Here is a 16,653-nt window from a genome sequence, read left to right as displayed (position 1 = left end):
AGGATCTGTAAGGACTTAATTGTCTGCAAATGCTCGCATTGGAAGCATAGCCTTGCATTTTTGACTTTGTCTACATATATGTTCTTGAAACATTACTCTTCATTCGCCTGGGGAAGGGGCAGTGCTCCGAAAGCTCATGGTTCGAAACAAACCAGTTGGATTTTAATCTGATGTTGTAAGATTTCTTACTGCGCTTACTTTTTTAAAACATCAGTTTCTGAACCTTTTCCTGGACAATCAGCTGATAGCCGGATTCGCTGGTCCCCAGCCGAGTGCTTCTCCACGGGACACGTTCGCTGGCAGCCGTAATCTTTCATCCTTCCGCGTGGTACTGTGATTTCCCATTTCTGCTACCCTATGCCGGCTGCAAACCCTCTTGTCGGAGTCAGTTGGAAAGATAATTCCGACGACCCGAGAAATCTGGCCACATTCTTAGTCTTCCTTCTGTATTTATATACTCGTGTAATATCTTGACATGATTTTATATACTCCTGTGTGAGCAGACTGAACCTTTCGTAGGTGGAGCGATGTCCTGTTTTCTCCCTTTAAGTCATTTTTTCCAATTTAAATTGAGACTTCGCGCCCAAACTGCCCTCTCTCGTTATGTTCAACCTAATTTGTGTGTGCCTATTTTCAATCGCCGTTATAAAGTCAATGTTATTAACGTCAGGTTATTCACCTTAATTTCCCCTTCTTTTCTATCGATTAGATACAGTCAGAATCTATCAAACGTTTTTAACATCCCATGTTGAATTATGTTTAGAAAATGGATGCATTTGAATAGAAAAAATGACATTTCCTAAATGTTATGGTTCTTTTTACTTTACCCATAAGTTGGTACCTGGATTTTCACCTGCTGATAGAATCTAAACTAGAACCTTCACTACCATTACACTGAACGGCCGGTCCTTCTTACGAATGTGCTTCTGGACTACCTTGAATAAGTCCGTCAGACTTGCTGCTGACCAATTCTGAGACACATCGCACTGATCCAAAAACCGTGAAAATATCTTAATTGCGCAAACCGTAAATCTGTGTCCTTTTCTTACTGAAAACTAGGCTCAGCAGAGCAAATTACGAAGACAGTCGAAGACTCGCCATCCTTCCAGTGATCTTGTTTCAGTACGTACTATCACACGACACCATTTCTCCCGAATAAGGCGGTATCCGTCTCTTGCTTGGTTCTGCTTTGAATGCACGCGACAGGTGTCGTACAGCCTTTTCCTTTTTGTTCATGACATTCTTTATCGTCGTAAGTAGGCTTACATGAACACTTCAATGAAGCCACAAATAAAATACCTACTTGCCACTCTCCGGGCACACGAGGAATAATTCAAAATGTTCAATTCACCAAACAACTCGTCATTTGGGACTTGCCGGAGGAAACCCACACAGATTCCTGAAGAACGTGCAGAATCCGCACACCCAGTGACCCAAGATGGAAATCCACCATGCTCCCTGCGCTCTGTCCTTTTTCACTTGATTAGCAGGTCACATGCTCAAAACATAGCTGGCATCTAAAATGGATAGGCCTTTGAGGCCAACAAAGTCTTCGTTTTATTCGGTTTTTCCTGTTTACAAACAATTCACGGGCCATTTCAATGTAGCATGTTTTCAATGCCGTACTTTTGATTTTCGCTTCCTCTTTGAGAAGTTCATTTAGAAATTCAAATCTTATGGTTCCGAGATCACCCGCAATACGACGTCTGTCTCACACAACTGGAAACAAATATTTCTACGCCTGCAGTTGAACGAGTACACACACAATGGCACGCAAAAACGCACCTCGACACAAATGCAAATGCAACACACACACAAACACGCATAAACAGACATCAATACAGTTTTTTCTGATTTATTTGGCACTATAATAGGATTTTTTTCTAGATCGTTATCGCAATTCGAGAGTTCATCGATAACTTGCGTCTTGATGTCATGGAAATCATAATTCAGAAGATATTTCAAATATGGCCGAACAAAAATCAGAAAACCATTTTACGAAAACAGATTTCACCATGTCATCTGACGAAATTTTAATCAAGCGCATGACTGCAAGTGAAACAATGACTCGCATGATACGTCGTATCCAATATAACTTTCAGTGGTAAGATTTGATTTCGCCATTCCATTGGACAAAATTAGCATTTTTTTCTGCGGAACTGTGGATCCTGCAGTACAGGTTGCTTTTGGAGGCACCTGTTTGATCTATCTTGTGATGATAAATCTTTTTTGTTGGTTAAGCCTCACCCATTCTGAGCAGTATATTACCTACAAATTCGTAAATAAAAAAACATGGCACTAATTGCAGACATTTACTGCAGATTATGTCCCATCGATTTAGAACGGAGAGATTTAACACGAGAAATTTATCTCCTCCAAATGTGGCTTATGCATTAATTCACATACCTTTTTTGAGTTCGTTTACTGTATCATCTATTCAGGCACGTAAATGATATACATATTTCATGAACAAGACGTTATGCCCGTTGGAGCTCCAGCAATTAAACGGTTGCTCATGTTCACTTCAGTATTCTAAATCAGTGAAATTGGTGACCACAGCAGTACACATGAATGTCATAAGACGATAATAATTCGCACTTTAAATAGAGATCCATGCAGGTGAATATATCTTCATATTTGCTTTCATGAGAAGATAATCGTGATTACAATTTGATTGTTCCAGACAATTGACATGAAGACATTAAGACACGAGGACGAGGGGGAAAGAAGATAACTCGCATTTTGCGTTAACAGAAAGAGTTTAAATTTATTCTCTTAAAACTTCAAAGTATTACGATCCCGGACAAGACCCCAACATTTGCCAGAATGCCCCACAAAATCTCCAGTATTTTATTTATTTCGTAAGACTGTGAGGAATAGATACTTCCTCTAATGAATGATTCCACGCACAAATACGGTTGCGATATATTAAACCAAACTTAATTGCTCACACAGACTTTAACATGATTAAGAAAATGTCTTATATTAATCAATGCTTAACATTGACAATGAAATACCAGACGGATTATCTTTTATCTCCACTCAAGCAAAAACCATCGCAGGTACAATTCCACTTTTATATATAGTTAGACAACCCAACAATACTTGCTCCAAAGAAATGTGTTGGAAGAAGCACGTTTGAGAGAAATCCTTGAGGCCAAGCAAAGCTCTAAGAGACATGCAGGAGGTAGATTTATTGAATTGCATTATGGAGCTTGTTTTAAGCCAAACGTTCAAAAGTCATAATACACAGCGGCCGCTTCCTAATGTTGAGGAAATACGACATGCATTTTGTAGGAATATAAATAGGGGCAAATTTACGAGATGGTCACCGTAACTGGCTAAGTATTGAAGTATTTTGAAAAACAATAAGGATGGCGAGAAGTACGTTTCTGAATTGATGGTAGCATGATGTGAAGATACCGGCGTTGAACCAGGGTGAGCACAGTAAGAAGTCTTAAAACACCAGGATAAAGTCCAACAGGTTTGATTCGTGATTTTAAACAACCCTGTAGGACTTTAACCTTGTGTTGTAAGACGTCTTACTGTTTCTGAATTGAGGGAAGATGGGAAAAAATATGACGAGCAGTGTCAAGTCAACGGGAAGCATAGTGGTCGAAATGTAACTTCAGAGCTTCTTGGTCCCAGGTCGATTCCCGGCTTGGGTTATTGTCTGTGTGGAGTCTGAACGTTTTCTTTGTGTCTGCATGGGATTCCTCCCGATGTACCGGGCCCACGAGTCCCCAAAGACGTGTTGTCACGTAATTTGGACATTCTAATTTATTCACCTGTGTACACAAACAGATGCCGGCATCTGACGATTAAGGGGATTTTCACAGTAACGTGATTACAGTGTTAATGTTAGTCAACTTGTGACAATAAAATAAATTATTATTTGCTATTGTTTTTTAACCAGTGCTGTCAAGCGCACTTAGATATCTCGCCAACCCTAATTCTGGGAGTAGGAGAAGCCAGATCAGCAAAACGTTTTCCAAGCATTGGATGGGAGTTATATATCTTTGGTGCTCTGCTGTTCTGGCACAACCACGATTGAAGGTGTTTTTTTTGTGTGCAGCAGAATCCTGGAAGTGGCGTAATGTTGCCGTCACGGGGCCACAATGAAACAGTCCAAAATTTGCAGGACAGGGCAAAGCGACTACTGCAAATGTGAATACACTTAAAAATAAGGAAAGACAGTTCAATATATATCATGAAACCATGGACGATTGTCACAAAACCCAATCAAGGATTTACTACTCCGTCCGCTTGTCAATATGATTTCCGACTCCTGCCAACACACAAGGAAACTGTTAGCCCCGGATGCGGTCCATTCTGGCGCCCAACATTCGTGAGCACAGACAATTTATTACTTACTCCTGCCGTTGGGAACAATTGAGTCGATAACTTGGAACAAAGCTGTGAAGACCCACCCGAATGATGACTCGACATGTACATGCATATTTGTTTAGTCCCTGCCAATTATGTGCAATGCATCAGAGCCAGTCGATTAAATATGTCTGGCTCGAGAGAAACAAAAACAGTGATCTTTTTTAGCTTCCACGATTTAGTCACTTGTAGACTAGACAAATGAATAACAAGCGATAAGTAAGGCAAGGATTTAGTTATACTGGAGAGGCTGCAGAGCATATTCACCATGATGTTGCCTGGAATTGAGCATTTTTACTGGGGAGCGATGTTAGACAGACGCAGGTTGTATTCTTTGCAGCAGGCATTTTCAAAGTGGGAGTTGCGACCCGCGGGTGGGTCGGTATCGGTTGTCGGGAGGGCGGCGGAGCCAGCCATCGCGGAATTCCCGTTCGTTGGAATTCACGTGGAACAGCCGCAGCAGCCGACTGTGAACCAGTCCGATGCGAACGGCTATAAAAATGGCGGCCGCTACCAGCAAAAAAGAATGCGGAAGCACTGCACATGCGTGCCCATCATCAGAGGGCATGCGCCCCGGAGTGTTGGGACTTGTACCCGTGGTCAAAGTGCGACAGAGGCATGGCAGCAGCTGACTGTGTTGTGAACACCGATGATTAAGAAGGCTATGACCTTGATTTGTTTTCATTCCCTATGCATTACTCAAATTATCTGGAGAGAGTATATATTCCCCATAGTTTACTCATGCCATAACTGAACATTTGGCAAGGGATTATAATCAAAACCATGGGGAACCATCACATCATCACCCGCTGTGTACTGAAGGCTGGCGATAAGTCGTTTGCTGACATTTTCGAGTACATTGAAGCACTGAATGGAAGCAGTGACCAGTCAGTTCCAATGATGGTAGATTTCATCCGCTTCAATAGTTATTATAATGAGCTGTCATTATGGGAGATACTCAGACTGTGCAAACTGAGGTACGAAGAGGAAGTGAGGAACTAAGGGCAGCACGGTAGCACAAGTGGAAAGCAATGCGGCTTCACAACGCCAGGGTCCCAGGTTCAATTCCCTGCTGGGTCACTGTCTGCGTGGAGTCTGCATGTTCTCCCAGTGTCCCCGTGGGTTTCCTCCGGGTGCTGCAGTTTCCTCCCGCATTCAAAAGACATGCAGGTTAGGTGGATTGGTCAGGATAAATTGCTCTTAGTGTCCACAAAGGTGAGAAGGGATTATTGTGTTACGAGGATAGGGTGGAAGTGAGGGCTGACGTGGGTCAGGGATTTTTGATGGCCGAATGGCTTCCTTCAACACTGCATGTCCTAAAAAAATCCACAGTTTCCTCCTCTATAAATTGTCCTCTCTGGCTGATTGTTTCTGATGAAATTTGGATGCTAACACTGTCTTACATTGCAGACATCTTTGGAATTTTAAATAAAATGATCCTCAAATTGCAAGGGAGGGATGATGATCCCTTTCGGTAATGTGGAGCAATCACCGCTTTCCAAAAGTCATTGGAAGTTAGGTCATTGGCAGTGCAAAGTCAAAATGATTACATGTCCCTCACAATGCTACGATACATCGAAGAAAAAAGCATTATTTTGTTCTTTTTTTATAGATTCAGTGCACCCAATTATTTTTTTCTCCAATTAAGTGGTAATTTATTATGTTCAATCCACCTACCTTGAACAGCTTTGGGTTGTGGGGGTGAAACCCACGCAAACACGGGGAGAATGTGCAAACTCCATGTGGCACATAGCCGGAATTGCACCTGGGACTTCGGCGCCATTAGGCAGCAGGGCCAAACCAATGCGCCACCAGAAAACAACTTTAAAAGGGAAACTGTAAATCGTCTGGCAAGCCTGATTCCAAAAGAAGCTACCAGATCTTCTGCCCATCAGCTTTGACAGCACATTAAAAGCACAGCCCAAGTCAATGTAACTGCCAACATTCTGGAGTAGCTTCTTCGAGGAGTATCCGCAGTGATTAAAACAAGCATTTTGTTGCTTTTGTCCTTCATAGAGACAGCCATGTCCGAGGTTAGACTTTCTGTTCTCACAAACATTATGACAGTCCTGAGGAGCTCGCAGAATCCTGAACGCGATATGCGCATAGCCCTCTCCTCCTGTGAAAATGATTACAGTGTGATCCTGAAGACAAAGCAGACTCACGTCTAAATTAATAATTAGAGAAAATGGTAGGTCGTGAATTACAGCCAGTGTGAATCACGAAGTTCAGCTAGTGCGGGTTACGAAGGTAGACTGGCATGGGTTGCGAAGGTGGTTAGGCATTGGTCCCAATGGTTGGCCGGTCCGTAAAAATGTTTCCCCGAAAAAAAAAGATATAAAAACACTGCTTTAAATCATAGAAAACTGATGTTGTACCTGATTGTGTAAGATTATTTTGATGGGTAGGACAGAGTTGTTGGGAACCAGAAGTTATTGTCAGTTGAAGCAGAACTAACGAGGTGGCTTAATTTTAGGGTGAGCGGCCAAACTTACAGAAATTGCCCGAAGGACGATAATGTCAACCAGGGCGGGGTGAAAGTCTGCAATACGTTGTCGCGGAGGGTAGTAGGGTTGAGAAACCTCACGATAACATTTGGATGTTATTTGGTGAGTAGTTTAAATATGATACCAATTGGTACAATTGGCTAAATTCTGGCATACGACTTCAGTGTATATTAGTCATTTTGACCGTGCAGACTCGATGCACCAAAGGACCTTGCTGTGCAGTGTAACTCTATAAGAGTCCGGTAATTGGTTGCCTTCCTACCTCTTCTATGCAGCCAACATTGGTAAATGTAGGTACCGCTTTGTTACACTTCTAAAAATGCAAAGATCTATGCAAGTGAACAAATTGAATGAAGTTGTTCATCAACATCTCAACTTATGAATCAAATATATTTTCCAAATAAGGATAGGTTACGTTGGGACAAAGAATAACATTCCTTTTTTATGTGTCCAGTGTGCAAAGTTACAAAGTATGTGTTGGTAGATTTTCAGAGAACTTGCACAAAAAAGTCTACCAAAATCTGCTCTATATATGCCATAAATTCGAATCAGGATGCTTACCTGAATCCTTTAAGGCTTCTTGGCACTTGGATACTTCTGGATCGTGATACAAACGCGCAATATGTTTTCTTCATAATATTTACAGCTGCCGATTTAATGGTTCTTGAATCCCAGATTCATTGTGGCAGATCACAATTTTGATCAATCTATCGGCTTTCTGTGAGCTTTGGACATATTGAAAATAATAAAATTACATGTGTCTAAACCTATAGCCCGGGAAATTAATATTCTGCAGGTGCCTATCAATTTAGTTTTGAAACCACACACCGTTCCAATGATGTAGAGAAACAAGACTACACGATTTCATCATTTTTTTCAAACTTTAATGTGAACTCTTCAATGCTCCTTTGATATTGGATGATATTCGCATGATTAATACTGTATTAATGCATGCGTATTCACGTTCTCTTGAAATAACCCTGCATCAAATTTGATACTTCACCTGATTTATCTCTTAAGGTAAGCCATATCTAGTATATAACTTGGTCAGTTAATCTGCCATTCTGTTCACTGTAATGGTTCTTAAAAGTAAACCTTCGGGAAGTCTATTCGATGTACGCATAAAAAGATACACGTATTGTTTTCACATTATCAACAATGTTTCAACATATTGTTTTCATATTTTCAACAATGTTCCGATGCAGTCAAAAATAACTGCTGTACAACGTTTTTTGAATGATACGACGGCATCTCCATTTCATAATTGACATGTGTGAGATTTCAGATCGGTGAGAGGTATCGCCAGTCCCGCTGCCCTATGTATCTCTGTGGCCCGCTGTTCGCCAGCAGTGGGTTGCTCTTCTCCACCTCTTGTCAATGGTATTTTCTCTGGAAAGGACTCGACGCCAAACGGAAACATGCTAGCACTAGCACGGTTGACTGCCAGTGGGAATAGTGATATCCAGCAGGCAGTTATTCCGGCTGAAACTTAGTTATGGGCCGGAATCGCCAGCCTCCCTACCAAGTGTTTCTCGCCTGCAGGAGATGTTACGCTGTTCTGGCGGCGGGATTCTCTGTTCCCAACGCTTGTCAGTGGCATGTCCCTTTGAAGCCACTCAAAACCTTCCACTATAGCGGATATAATACAATTGTATGCAGTTCTGTCCCTTTGGACTCTGCCCAAACGTGTGTGAGGTGACATTTTCCTTATTGCGTGATTCTTTTTTTAACAAATTACAGGAATGGACTGAGTGCGCAATTTCCCAGCAAAATGTGAACGTGCTACAGCGAGAGATAATTGCCATGAGTTTCCCGGCACCCGACCCAGCGAAGACGGCAAAGCTATGCAGGGTAATTGCTCCACTTAACGAGGCCTCAACGGCTTCTCGCCCTAAATGCCGGCTGGCCAGCTGGTTTGTCAGGCCCGTGCTTACAGCTTGTTGCTGATATTTTCGCGCAGCACTTAAACTGCACATGCTCAGCCAACAAAAGCAAGGTCCAAAAAATGGCGTGGAGGAGACCAGTTCCAAGATTCAGGGATGCTGAACTGGAGAGGCTCCTGGACGCTGGGGAGATCATGATGGATATCCTATTGCCCCTGGGTTCCAGTGGGTGAGCAACAACGTCCTTTGTGACCTATCAGAAGAAAGGGACACTCCCAGGTAGGCCGGAATAGTCCCGAGGAGTGGCGACAGTAGTCAGCAGCTCCCCCGAGTTGCACCCCACCGATGAGGCCGCCTCTCACAGGCGGCACACGTAACAGGGCTGCATGGCTGTGCACTTGCCGCCCGCATGTGAATGGGGCAGGCCCATCGCAGAGCGTACAGAGGGCGCCAGCCTGGGGCATATACGGCTCTGGGATGAGGTAAACAGCTGGCTTCCTCCACATCAATTGTGCATCATCGGGAAACACCATGACGTGCTGGTAGAGCTAAAAGACCTAGGCACGTTGAGAATCACCAAAGGCATCGGGGTATGGGTAGAAGCTGGGAGGGGATAGTTTTTCTTTAAAATTCATTTTATGGTGTCGACAACTTGGAATATTTAACCACGATCTCGTTCTGGTCTCGCATCAACCCATTTTGGACTTTGCTCATTTATATTTGTTTTTGCATCCATATGAGTTCTGATTACTGTAGGAGATGAAGCTTTCAGTTCTTCAAGCAGAGTTACTTCGCTAACGGCTTTTTAATTTTACTTCTGTTTTAATGCTCCCACGAATCAAATTAAAACCTTGTCAAATTCAATATAAATCTGTCCAGACTTCTTTCTTATACTTCAGAACTATAGTTTTCTTCACTGTGTCGCACTCCCTGTCCTTTCATCTGACAAAGTTGCGGAAGCGTTACCAGCCCTGACCACAAATAATCTGTCACCTGAGGAAGGAGCAGTGCTCAGAAAGCTAGTGTTTGAAACAAACTTGATGGATTTTAACTTGCTGTTGTAAAACTTTGAACTGTTCTCACGCCAGTCCAACGCTGGCATCTGCACACCACAAATACTCGGTAATAGTGGTGTGCAAATGTCTTCCAAACATTTCGTTTTCCCGGATATTTTGTCAAGGGAATAAAATATGACTGCGTGGACTTTGTTTCCGTCATATTTTGGAGGTGCTTTCAGAACTCGAAATATTTATTGGCCAGTTTTACTTCTGGAGCTATTTTCGTGCTCTGCATTATTCGTTTTTATCCCATTTAATTTTATCCATTTAAATTTCAAATTCTTGTTCTCTATCCTTTTCCCCTCGGCCAGTACTAACTGCTGATTTTCAAGTGCACGTGTTGTGATTTGAATTCTTTCTCTTTATCTTCAACGTTTCACGGCATTTTATAATTTGTTAATTTCACGTTAGCATTTAATTTTACTTAGTTCAATTTCTTAACGTTTAGATGTTCTTCATCTGTCTGACAACTCTTGACCATTTAATAGACGACTGTTTCTTCAACTGCTTCAACTGTCACAATCTCTGAAGGCAATGTTCATTGCAACGTATTTACAGATTTCATCAATTTGGGCCATTTTTACAGCGACCTTATTTTCAGTCACATGTTCCACTATCGAAAAAATTATGTGTTTTAAATTTTCAGCTAACAGCCTCCAAAATATTTGTTGACAAACACGCTGATCTTCAACGTCAGGGTATCGCAATATCCAGAAAGTAACTAGGAGCACTGGTTCGTAGTGTTGAATGTGATGAACGATTCAAAGCGCAGGAAGAAAGATTCCAAGCTTTGTGTGAATACTGAACAATATTTATAAACGGAAAAAAGGAAAGTCCACATACGCCAAGGAAGAAAATAATATAATATGACTTAGTAAGTATACGGATTACATCATATAGTTACATTTACATCAGTTTCTTCCTTGATCCCAAATGGGTATGTTATATGAAATCCCTTTCTCCGAAAAAAACACTCAATTACAAAGAGCTTTTTGAGATAAATTCAGAAAATACCAAACAGTAACCAGTCCAAGATGGGTACTTCTGGAAGGAGGTTCGGCGATGGCAGAAAATTGCTCCTTCATCGGGAAAATATATTTGCACACTGCTGTAGATTAAGTGACTCTCCCTCCGTTATTTAAAGTCATACAATTATGCTATTAACTCCCCTTTCATGCAATTTCAACCCAGAAAAGGACGCACTTGCAAGTACCTGCCAATTTCATAACATCTGAACTTTGTGGTAGGGCACGGAGAGGAACGACTGTGGGCTGCCAACCCGAACACTCGCTGGGCTGGCTGGGGTGGGGTCCCAGCTGCGGAATGGCACTTGCATTACCGTGGCCTGCAACACAGCCGCCTTGCCGCACACCCGACTAACCAAACATCCTGACCACTGTTTCTACAGAGTGTTACCGACCGTAGGTGCAGGCCCACTCCGCCCACGACCCTCCACACATCGCCATCAGCCCCCCCCCCCCCCCCCCCACCGACAGCCATGCGCTAGCGGCCAACCCAGGGAAACGTCCGCAGTAGCCATTAAGGGTGGCCACGGCGTCTGAGGCTGCCCGGGGCTGTTCCAGCCTCACGCACCCTTGGCGTGAGCCCCGGTCGGAAGGGTGAGAGGTCTCCGTGGTCTTTGCCACCTTTGGAAAAAGGTGTGTCGTGATGGGGGAGGGGAATGGATGGACATGCCGGGTTTGATGCTGCAGTGCCAACCATCACCAACATATAATCCGGTGGACCTCGTTGGGAAAATGCTACGGAACATTCCAATATGTCGTACTTTCACCACCTGCAGAAATTGGTTATTGGAACTAATCCAATAAATTTGGCCTTCATGCTCGTCAGCGCAGTCCTGGCGGATGTTCTGCGGCTGTATGAGTGGATGCTTCTCGAGGAGGAGAAGGAGGAAGCTGCAGCAGTGAAACGTGCAGCAGCAGAGCGGCAACAGGTGTCAGGAGGCAGCTCCCAGGTTGGAGAGTTGGCTGCCTAACAGGCCGACGAAAAGTAGATGCCGAGGATGCGTGGTATGTGGCCTCATGTGCAACGGGACCAACTGCCATTCGAGGACCTATTGGTGCGGGCTCGCCGTCAAAGACTTCAGCTGAATAAAGAGACTGTGCGAGATATTTGCCAGATAATGGCACACCTGGCACCGTGGGGGTATGGGAGAGGAACTCGTACCAGTGACGTCCAAGGTCATGGTCGCCCTGAACGTAAATGCGCAGAGTCCCTCCTGGGGCCAAGTGGGGACATTTTCGAGATATCCCAGACCTCGGTACACAGGTGCATCCATGCCGTTCTGAACGCCCTAAATGCCGAAGATGCTGAATATATTCACTTCAATGTGGACCGAGCCCACCAGGATGGTCAGGCAGACAGGTTCACTGGCATCAATTCGATGTCTCGATCCGGGGTCTGAGGTGGATCGATGGGATCTACCTCGGGGGGGGGGGGGGGGGGGTGACCTAGTGGCACCTGCGGATAATTGTCTGCTGAACACGAACCAACATGCGTGCCAGTGGATGAACCTGCAGATTATATGTGACCATCAGCTGTTCATCTTACATGTTTGTGCGCAGTACCAGGGCAGTATGCACAGCTGTGTCATCCTGGTACACTCTTTTCCTGGATTTCTAGAGACGCACCCCGGATGGCGGGTTGGTTACTGGTCGACAGATGATATCCACTGTGGTTGTGTCTTATGGCGCCTATCCGAGGACCACAGGCCAGAGACGCATGATAACGGTGCCAATTCCACCACCGGGAGCTGTTTGAGCGGCCTCCTGAAGATGCGGGTCAGCTGCTTGCATTACTCTGGAGGCGCCCTCCAGTATTTTCTGAGCTAGTCGCCCGCATTGTCACGGCCGTTTTGCGTCCTCCACAAAATCACACAGCAAAGGGATGAATGGTCGTCGGAGGAGGAGGAACGTCAGGCATCATCCGATGAGGAAGCTGTGGGTGGGCGGGACACAATCGTAACGGGAATAGACAGTCGCTTCTGCAGACGCAATCGAGAATCCAGGATGGTATGTTGCCTCCCTGATGCAAGGCTCAAGGATGATTCAGAGGGGCTGCAGAGCATTCTTGGGGGAGGGTTAACACCCAGCTATCGTGGTGCTCATAGGCACCAACGATAGCGGAAAACAAGGCATTGAGGTCCTACAAGCTGAAATTAGGAAGTTCTGAGTTAAACTAAAAAGGACAACCACAACAGGTAGTAATCGCAGGATTGCTACCAGTGCAAAGAGCTAGTAAGAATAGGAATGCCAGGATCGATAGGATGAATGTGTGGCTCGGGAGATGGTGCAAGAGGGTGGGATTCAAATTCATGGGGCATTGGAACCATTGCAGGGGGAGGTGGGGCAAGTGCCAACCGGACGGTCTGCATCTGGACAGGACTGGAACGAAGTTCTTGCGGGGGGGGGGGGGGGATTTTGTAGTGCTGTTTGGGAGGGTTTAAACTAATGTGGCAGGGGGATGGAACCGATGCCGGAAGTCGGAGGGAAGTAAAACGGGGCCAGAATCAAAAAAGCAGTAAGGGAGAAAGTGTAAGGCAGGGAAGCAACATTAAAAAATTACAATGGCCCACAATACAGTGTCCAGTGACTCAGGAGAGTTTGGAATGGGAGTTGGCCAATGCAGGATTGAGGGTACTGTATGTAAATACATGCAGTGTACGGAGCAAGGTAAATAAGCTTGTTGTGCAAATTAAAGTTGTCCGGTACGATGTTGTTGGCATCACAGAAAGTGGCTGCAAGGGGATCAGGTCTGAGATCGATATATCGAAAGGGCAGGCAGCTGGGAAAGGTGGCAGGGTTGCATTGTTAGAAAGGAATTAAGCTAAATCGTTCGCAAGGAGCGATATAGGATCAGAAGGCATAGAATCCCTGTGGGCAGAGTTGAGGAAACGCAAATGTTTTTTAAAAAACGCTTATGGGAGTTATGTCCAGGACCGCTAGCAGTAGTCAGGATGTGAGGCAGAAAAAAAATCAGGAAATTGAAAAGGTATGTAAAAAAGGTAATATTGCAATAATCATCGGGGACTTCAATAGACAGGTGGATTGAGAAAATCAGGTTTGAAGTGAATCCCAAAAAAAGGAATTTCTGAAATGTCTAAGATGGTTTTTGGAGCAGATTGTGACAGAGCCTACTGGGGAACAGGCAATTCTGAATTTGATGAAGTGTAATAAGGCTGACTTGATTAGTGAACTTAACGTGACGGAACCCTTGGGGAACAGTGACCACAATGTGATCGAATTTACGCTGCAGTTTGAGAGGGAGAAGTTGCAATCAGATGTAACGGTATTATAATTAAATAAGGGTAACTACAAAGTCATGAGCGAGGAGCTGTCCAGAGTTGATTGTAAAAGGCGCCTAACTGGGAAGCCTGTGGAAAAGCAATGGCAGGGGGTTTGGGAGGTTATGAGGCAGACACAACAGAAATTGATCCCAAGGAGGAGGAAACATTCTGAGGACGGACAAGGCATCCATGGCTGACGAGGGATGTCAAGGACAGCATAAAGGCTAATGCATATGCATACAAAGAGGAGAGGATTAGTGGGAAACCAGAGTATTGGCAAGCCGTTAAAAGCCATCAGAGGAGAAGTAAAAAATAAATAATGGGGGATAAGATGACATATCAATGCAAACTAGCTAGTAATATAAAGGAAGACATGAAGAGAATTTTTCAATATGTAAAAAGTTGGAGATTGGCAATCGTAGACATTGGGCCAACAGACAATGTCGCTGGAGAAGGAATAATAGGTAACATTGAAATGGCAGACGCACTGAATAGTTATTTTGCGTCAGCCTTCATGGTAGAAGACACCAGTGGGATTCCAGAGCTCCAGGAGAACCAAGGGGCAGAGGTGAATGCAGTGACCATCACAAAGGAGAAGGGCCTGGGGAAACTGAAAATATCTGAAGGTGAATACGTCACCTGTAGCGGATGAACTACAACCCAGAGTCCTAAAAGAGATTGCTGAGGGAATTGGGGAGGCATGCGTGATGATTTACTGTAACATCACGGTTTAAGAAGGGAGGGAAGCAGAAGCTGGGAAATTATATACCGGTTAGCCTGAATTTGGCTATTGGTAAGATTCAAGAGTCTGTTATTAAAGGTGAGATCGAGAAGCACTTGTAAGTGCATGGTAAAATAGGATTGAATCAGAATGGATTTGTGAAAGGGAGGTCCTGTCTAACAAATCTCTTAAGGTTTTTGAGGATGGGCAAAGGAAAACGAGTGGACATGATTTATTTACATTTCCAGAAGGCATTTTACAATGTGCCGCATAGGAGATCGTTAAATCGGTTAAGAGTCCATGGTGTTCAGGGCAAGACCCGAGCATGGATAGACGATTGGCTGACTGGCATGGGGCAGACAGTGGAGATAAATGAGTCTTTTTCAGGATGGCAACCAGTGACTAGTGGTGTGCCTCCGGGGTCTGTGCTGCGACTTCACCTTTTTATAACATACATCAATGATTTGCAAGAAGACACTGAAGGAACCTGCTCACAGGTTCACTAATTCGATATGGGGGGACTGTCCTTGGGCATGGGCATCGCATCCCAACTATACATTCCCTCACTGCCTCCTCACCCCCCCCCCCCCCCACCACGGACAACTCCCACCCAACACCCACACCTCTCACCCGCTCCCCCCCACCCCCGTCTGCAACTCCTTTCATGATCCTTACATGCCCCACTGCAGGCAGTGGGCGCGAGATTGGCAGTAACATCGGCTCGGATCCATGGGTTGGATGATGACGACAAATAGCTTTGTGATGGCCGCTGATGCGCCCCATCATATGATGACACGTGGCCCCTGCACAGGGTAGCACTCTACACCTTTCACCTAGCTTATCGCTGCATGCGAGCTGGCTCTTCAATCACGCAGTAACAACGTATCCCTGGCTTGGCAGTGGTGGGGACGACCGTGCGGTAGGTGGGAGAGTGGGTTTGCGGAGCCGGGGCCACCCGCTCGAACCGCCCATTCCGTAACTCCAACACAATTGTGGCAACCGCTGTAATAGTGGCAACCGGTGATCAATATGAATGAATATATACAAATATGTGCCCTTGCCCCTATAACTAAATTCGCACTTCAAGAGTGCCAACTTAATTCGTGTCTGATGTCCTGGCAGTACGGGCTCCAATTCTACTTCTAGGTGGATCCCCAAATGATGAGCAGGCTTGATTACTGCCCTGATATCTGGGTCCCCATTGGCGGGTGCCTTCTCGGCTAACGGGTCCTGGATGTGCTCGGCTGCTGCTAATATTTCCAGGGAGACGGGGTGCGACTCTGTTCTAACCGTTCCCCACTTTATGCACCAGGGACAGGAGGGGGGGGGGGGGGTTGGTCCGAATTGTTTAGGTGTTCCAGCACCTCCCCTACGGGTGTCTGCAATCTCCCAACACCAACCCCCCCCCCCAGGGAGTATCTGTCCAGGCGACGCCTAATCGTCCCTCATTCCCCTTCCCACTTCTAAACTCCCTCCAACTATCGCTTCAATCCGCCCTCCACCCCAATCCTCCATTGAGACCCGCTCCAGCAACTATAAACCATGCGTATGGACAACGATGGTCTTGCTGTGACTCCTCAAGGAACATTCACCCACAATCGACGGGAGAGGGCATACTTTGGACCTGAGACCCCTCACCAACTATGAAGAGCGTGACCGGGCGGTGATGATGTTGGCGAGGAGATGCGGTCGAGGGAGCGGTCGCTGGCAGATGCCACCTCGGTGAGGGACCACATGGCTCCCGGCAGAGTACTTCTCAACAGTGAGTAATGATTGCCTCACAGCCTGACCC

At 45.1% G+C, this 16,653-nt stretch overlaps 1 protein-coding gene across 1 annotated transcript in view; it reads right to left on the bottom strand.

Moving 5' to 3' along the window:
- LOC119974296 (myosin-8) overlaps positions 1-16,653 on the bottom strand; it is a 263,344-nt gene that overhangs the window by 193,848 nt on the left and 52,843 nt on the right. The window contains exons 8-9 of the mRNA XM_038813068.1: positions 7,455-7,490; positions 2,407-2,433 (exon numbers count right to left, since the gene is read on the bottom strand). Of these exons, the coding sequence (XP_038668996.1) occupies positions 2,407-2,433; positions 7,455-7,490 (63 nt within the window). The remainder of the gene's footprint in view (positions 1-2,406; positions 2,434-7,454; positions 7,491-16,653) is intronic.

The sequence above is a fragment of the Scyliorhinus canicula genome, chromosome 12 (assembly GCF_902713615.1).
Source record: "Scyliorhinus canicula chromosome 12, sScyCan1.1, whole genome shotgun sequence".
Taxonomy (NCBI): domain Eukaryota; kingdom Metazoa; phylum Chordata; class Chondrichthyes; order Carcharhiniformes; family Scyliorhinidae; genus Scyliorhinus; species Scyliorhinus canicula.
This window is presented reverse-complemented; position numbering and strand designations above follow the sequence as displayed.